Here is a 6,523-nt window from a genome sequence, read left to right as displayed (position 1 = left end):
TCGGCCTGCCGGCGTATTCCAAGGTTTGGATGAATTATGAAAGTGGCTCTGCCACCTCGCACTCCAGCGGGCGCATGTAGGAGAACCCTGGGAAGGCCTCACTAACCCCGCCCCCTTGGCACCTGTCCGTCAAGCCCACAGAGGCGGGCACAGTTTGTAGCGTGAACTCGGGGTCGATGTAGCGGACGTCACAAGGGCCTGTCTGAGAGCAGAGAGGCACAAAAACAGATTCACATACTGATTCTAACACGGCACTTGATTAAAAATGATAACCAGCCGTTTCTGAAATGCTCTCACCACTTTGGGGACGAAGGGGGGTGTAACTTTCTTAGCCAGGAGCTCGTCCCAGCTGATGGACTCAAACAGTGGATGGCTCTGCAGCTCCACCTGGGCAAACAACAGATGAGTCCATGTGTGCTTGTGTGTGTAAATCCATGTTTGTCTCTGTTTTGTTTGTTGATGTACTTACAAAGTCCTGGTTCCCCCCGAGGCGTTTCGAGCAGTCCCTCTCCAACAGGCCCTCTAACAGGGAGCGGGCGGCTGGGGACACGCCGCCACGGAGCCTCAGAGGAGCGTTAATTATCTTCTCAAACATCTCCGCTTTGCTGTGGCTATAGAAAGGAGGCTGAGGGGTGGATGGAAACGAGGAAGATACTGAAGAAGGAGGGATGACGAAAGGGAAAAAGATGATTTCTGTTCAGACATGAGCATTTGACTCACCAGCCCGTAGAGCATCTCAAACAGGACACAGCCCAGGCCCCACCAGTCCACCGCTGGACTGTAAGGGTGGCCTTGGAGCACCTCTGGGGCGAGGTACTCAGGGGTCCCACAAAATGTCTGCATAGTCCCGCCTATGGAGACGCCCTCTTTACACAGGCCGAAGTCTGTCAGCATCACATGGCCCTCGCTGTCCAGCAAGATGTTCTCCGGTTTGAGGTCTCTGAGGGAGGCAGGATGGCACAGGAGTGTTCACTTTTATCATTATTTCATTCTTAACTGCTCTTACTGTTTCTTTTTTATAATCTCCTCTCCTCATATTTCCTCATGGTTTTTGTTATTATTACGTATGTCATCACATTTTCTATGCAGAGCACTGTTATCCATATGATGGTTTTTCTTATTGGGATTCTCCTGTTTAAATAAATTAAGCTTAAGGAGGAAAAGAGGAAGAGAGGGGGGTATAAAACACACTGAAGAACACAGAAAAGAAAAAACATATTCTCTGCAGTGGCGTGTGTTTATGTGTGCATGTGTTTGCACCTGTAGACGATTCTGAGAGAGTGCAGGTAGCCCAGCGCCAAGGCCATCTCTGCTGCGTAAAATGTCGCCCTGGGCTCAGGAAACAGCCCCTCTCTCTGCAGGTGGTAGAAGAGCTGAGGATAAACAGATGGATTAATTATTGACACATTATTAATTATTAATAAATGACAGATTAATTATTGAGTTAATGATATTTTTGCTTTAACTTTATAAATCTCCACTAAAACCACTAAAAACTTTTTGAAAGTCAATCTTTGTCCTTTCTCAACATAATGCTGTGGTTCCTCAACACAGATAAAACATTATAGCATGGATGAATAATTCTTGTGTCTATATTCTCATCACTTAACAGTAATTTGATCAAGGTGTAATCACATAAACTCTTGACGTATTCCATTAAGGGTTTTTATTTTTCTTTACCCAAGTTTAGAGAGCTAAAGAAAAGAGAAAAGGGACAATTCCAAACATGCTCCACCTCAGATAATGTTGTTGCCACTTCTGTCTTCTTCCTCTTCTCTCCTTGCTTATCAACCATCACACACTTCATAACAGGAAAATAATGTTTCACGCATGTACCTCCCCTCCGTTAACGTAGTCCAGGACGAAATAAAGAGTGTGTGGTGTCTGGAAGGAGAAGTGAAGCCCCACCAGGAACGGATGTTGCAGCCCCTTCAGCAGCACACTCCTCTCAACCATCACATGTCTCTGCTGCAGACAGACAGACAGACAGATAAATAAATAAACAGACAGACAGACAGATAGACAGATAGATAGACAGGTGCTGATATTTTACCTCTTTCCTCTTGACAATGTTCTGTTTCTGCAGCACTTTCACAGCATAATAGCCTCCACTCTCTCTGTGTCTCGCCAGCAGCACCTGTAAAACATGACTCCTGTCATCTTATGATCTGACATCAGACTCACGAGCTTACAAAGACACTTACAGAGACAGAACCCACCTTTCCAAAGCTTCCTTTGCCGATTACTTTGAGGTAGTCGAAATCTGATGGTGTCACCCTGGATAACATGACAACAGAAACAAAATTAAATGTCTTGTTATGCTGAGGATCAGGCTGTTAAAGCAAGAGAAGGAGAAATATCTGATGTTTTTACTTACTGAGGGCCATCAGGGTTCACTGAGATCTGCACAAAGAAAGAAACAAGGAGGAAATCACATCATGTATCTACTTTGTGAACACTCAGCATAGTCCTTTAAAAATAATTTCCTCCACTCACCACCCTCTCCTCCCTCTGTCCTCGCCGGCCGCTCTCAGGCGGGATGATTTTCTGCCTGTCCAGGCTTCAAGAGGTCAACAACAGCAGGCGAGCATTTGAGTCAGGACTTTTTGATGAATTCTATTTAACGTTCAAGCACGGAGTAATAAAACACCAGACATTACATTTAGCTGACTTACTGTTGGCAGAGGGGCTGATTAGAGGACAGTTTGTGTTTGAAGTCACTGAAGCCGCCTTTCTTCCCCTTGAGCAGAGCTGCAAGACAGGGAGTAAGTCTTACCCCTTACATAAGACAGACAGACAGACACTGCTGAATGCTGTCTGCCCTTTTAAACACATATCTTTTAAGAGGTTGAAAATACACTATTTCTTAAGTCTTAAAAAGAGCACATCTCCAACAATAAATCACAATATATATCCCTATATTGCTATAAAAAGTAGTAATAGCTTTTGTAAATCCTTTGAGTTTTCAGCCACATCATCACACTCTGTCATTTAAAAAAAATCTCCTATGATAGCATTATTGTTTTAAAGCCGGTAAAACTCTGAAAAGTCATTTCGCAACTTACCTGAGAAGAATGACACCAGCCTTCTAATTTTGGCATAGGTCATCGGCCTCGGGTCATGAGTCACGGTCATCCCGACAGAGACTGAACGGGCTGGTGACAAACCGCAGAGACGAGAGACGTGGATTTATTCAAAGGTAAATCGGGGAGCTCGGTGCCGCTGACAGGTCCGACCTCCTTGCCCGCCACAAGTGAGGCTTTCACAGCAGCCTGCGCCTCACTTGAAAGCCCTCTGACGCAAAAATGACACCCCGCTGTTCTGGGGCTGAGTGCTGCATTCAAGTGCTGTCGGAAATGTCACATTTACCGCCTAGGTGCCCGGTCCAAGGCGGTATTCCACGGGCCCAGTCCAACAAAGTAATGAACACCACCGGGAAAATGTACAGAGCTCCTGTTACACGTGAGCTGCCAAGGCGTGACGTTTAGGGGACGTGTCTCGCGTGGGAAAAATGGCGGCGGGGCTGGAAGCTGTGTCAACAGGTGATGATTTATAGACTGGATTCCTCCTGTCTTCTGTTCTGCTCGGCTGAGTCAAGTTCAGAACCAAAAATAACAACAACCCAACAATATTATAGACCCAAGGAGCGGCCACCTGTGATTCCTGTTTACTAAAAATAGCCATTAATGTGCTGGCCAAAAACATCACGGCCAAGACCTTCATATCTTTTGCATAGCAATCACTTTATTTAACACCTTTTAGTTACATAATGTACAAATAAATATACATAAATTCGCATTTTTTCAGAATCTCTGCATCAAATGACAATATTTATTAAGTGTACATGGAGTACAAGTGTCCCCTAATAGATGAACTTAACTAAAAACAAATATATCCCCCCAAAAAGTACAAGTCTGCTGCTCTTTTTCTTGTATTCATTCTGCCGGCTCAGTGTTATTTGATCTCCAAAATAAACCATAAACATCAATCAGATACAATTCTGGTAATGTTTCAGACCGAAAGTGCTTGAGTACACAACAAGCCCTGTTTACAATTTCAGTGGTTGAAAAAGGGAGCTTGCCAACAACACGTGAAGGCAGCTTGGCGAGCTCGAGCTCCCATCAGGCCTGAGAAACGGAACAGATCACGAGCGCACCGACTGTACAGCCGAGGAGCCAATGGAAACACTGTTGCACTTTGGAGAAGTGAAACAAGCCAGACTTCCACCAGAGACCTCACTCCTGTGTGTGTGTGTGTGTGTGTGTGTGTGTGTGTGTGTGTGTGTGTGTGTGTGTGTGTGTGTGTGTGTGTGTGTGTGTGTGTGTGTGTGTTCTCTTTCCTTCTTTCTTATTCTTTGTTATATTCCAGTCAAAGGTGTTTAAGTAGGCTAGTCTGTGATTTGGTATTGACAGTGGGACACGTGTGTGTGTATATGTGTGTGTGTGTGTGTGTGTGTGTGTGTGATGGAGTGATGAGAGATTCAGTGACAGAGTATATATAGTAGCTGCTCTAAATACTTTGAGGCTGACTTAACAGAACAAGAGAGAATCAATGAACAATAATTTACATAGATCACCATGGTGGGCATGATAATCTGTTAGCCCACATCCATTCCCCAACACACACACACACACACACACACACACACACAAATTCCCATGCATACAGGATGAAGACGCATGACACCCTCTTGGACAGTGGGTCTACAGCCCTCACTTTCCCGCAGAACTTAACCCAGTTTACAGAGAGTTATAGGGTCATGGAAACTATACAGCGTGTGTAATGTGTGCCAGCATTCCAGCAGCAGCCAGCGCGCCACCTCTCCTCTAGTCTCATGTGGCCCCTGCACGTCTAAGAAATAGCAGGAGCTGTCCGCACCATGCAGACCCAGTTTTATGCTTATGATATATGGCAGCACTTCACCATCATTTATAACGCCGCTTGTTTTACATCTTAATTGTTGGTGCTTGGATATCGTAAAGCTCACGACATTCTCTCACATTATCACACTTGAATCCTCCCATTAAAGACTCAATTACGTAATCATGAAATTATATTAACACAAGATTATATAATAGTCAGAAATAGCAAGAGGGGCTGCCTTGGTCCTGGCACAGTCTGCAGTAAACATAGTGTTCTTGTGAAAAAGAAAAACACACAGGAAGGAATACAACCCTCCATCATATTGTAGGATTCAGAAACAGACAGTAATTAATATAGAGAAATGCCGTAAATACTCCCTTGTGTCAGTGAAAACAACTGCATCAATAAAAGAACAATGGGAAATCCATAGATATATGGAGACAGAGAAATGTTGAGAGAGAAATAAGGGCAGAAGTTTAATGGGAAAGAAACCAAAAGTGGAGAGAAAAACAGGGGGAAACAGACGGGGGAATGAAGTGGGTGCGAATTAAGAGGAAAGAAATGAAGTAGTGATATTGACATAACTTTTCTTTAATCTGTCTTGCTCTCTGCCCCTGTGTTGCTGGTGTCTATATTTGGCACAGTTGGGTTCAGGGGCAGAGTTAGTACATGGGGTCTTGGTTACTGTTGCAGAAAGCTGATACTCAGTGTGTGACAGCGAGAGTTCCCGCTCTGTTACAGGGTTGGCAGAACACAGAGGGTGGATGAAACAGGGGGAGGAATATTTGTCCCGTCCCCTGTCACCCCCAAAGTCAGACGAACTAGTTTCTGCTGGTTTGACTGACTGCCCTGGATCTGGATCTCCTGACGGCATGGGGGCCGGCGGTCGGCGCTGGTTTCACCTCTCCAGGCGGGCCACATCTGACGCTGAACACAACTCACACATCTCAACACACTCCCACACCGCCTTAGGGAGAGGAAACCCACTCAGCGGACTTCATGTCAGCCAGCTCCAATTGGACTGGAGAGGTTCCCTACTGCAGGAAGAACTGGCCTATAAAAAATTGCAAGGATGAAAAAAAAAGGCCCTAATTCGAGCCCCACGAATCCACTCACACGTATATTATCACATCTTAAACCCCTGGCAACTGCAAGTCTCCAATTCCTAAAACCTTAATATCTTACACCTGGTTCACTTCTCACTTTTTTCTTTATTCTTTACACTCTTTCTTTTGCTGTCTATCCTCCACCCTTTATCCTTTTCCTACTATCCTTCACTATCTATCCCTTTGCTGGCTCAAAACAATCTTGAAAATGTGTTTCAGAGGCAAAAACAGACCTAGACTACAGACTCCAGTTCTTCTTAAGAGAAGGCCTTTTTTTTAATTAATAACATTAAACCATGTAAATGTAAGCATACAAGACATGTAACACACTGAGGCGTATTCCACAAAGCACCAACATTAGCAACATTAAAGTTTCGTTTTATAGATTCAAATCACAGTCACCAGAGTACAGCATTTCTTTTTTTCCAACAGTTATCTGGCCAACTTTCTAATCCTGCTTTGTGGAAAGCCCCCGGGGTGTACATAAAAACAGAATTTACTAAAATAGATAACAAAGCTTACTTCGAAAAATAGAAAAAAAAAACAGCAAAATA

At 44.3% G+C, this 6,523-nt stretch overlaps 1 protein-coding gene across 1 annotated transcript; it reads right to left on the bottom strand.

Annotated features, from left to right (window-relative positions):
- Positions 1-9: 9 nt before the first annotated feature.
- sgk2b (serum/glucocorticoid regulated kinase 2b) lies at positions 10-3,172 on the bottom strand. The gene is made up of 12 exons (XM_030072299.1): positions 3,066-3,172; positions 2,676-2,751; positions 2,497-2,560; positions 2,378-2,403; positions 2,220-2,277; positions 2,054-2,137; positions 1,837-1,968; positions 1,261-1,373; positions 721-940; positions 470-625; positions 298-387; positions 10-202 (listed from the first exon to the last, which is right to left on the bottom strand). The coding sequence occupies exons 1-12, from the start codon at positions 3,133-3,135 to the stop codon at positions 35-37; spliced, it is 1,257 nt and encodes a 418-aa protein (XP_029928159.1). The 5' UTR covers positions 3,136-3,172; the 3' UTR covers positions 10-34.
- Positions 3,173-6,523: the final 3,351 nt, after the last annotated feature.

This window comes from Myripristis murdjan, chromosome 16, assembly GCF_902150065.1.
Source record: "Myripristis murdjan chromosome 16, fMyrMur1.1, whole genome shotgun sequence".
NCBI classification, from domain to species: domain Eukaryota; kingdom Metazoa; phylum Chordata; class Actinopteri; order Holocentriformes; family Holocentridae; genus Myripristis; species Myripristis murdjan.
This window is presented reverse-complemented; position numbering and strand designations above follow the sequence as displayed.

What these genes read in the sequence shown, in the direction of transcription:
- sgk2b (XM_030072299.1), bottom strand. Translation starts at nt 3,135, where the DNA reads ATGACCGTGACTCATGACCCGAGGCCGATGACCTATGCCAAAATTAGA. An exon ending in AATCAGCCCCTCTGCCAACA is followed by an intron (nt 2,561 to 2,675) that starts GTAAGTCAGCTA and finishes GACCTCTTGAAG; the next exon opens with CCTGGACAGGCAGAAAATCA. An exon ending in TCTCTCAGAATCGTCTACAG is followed by an intron (nt 941 to 1,260) that starts GTGCAAACACAT and finishes TGCCTCCCTCAG; the next exon opens with AGACCTCAAACCGGAGAACA.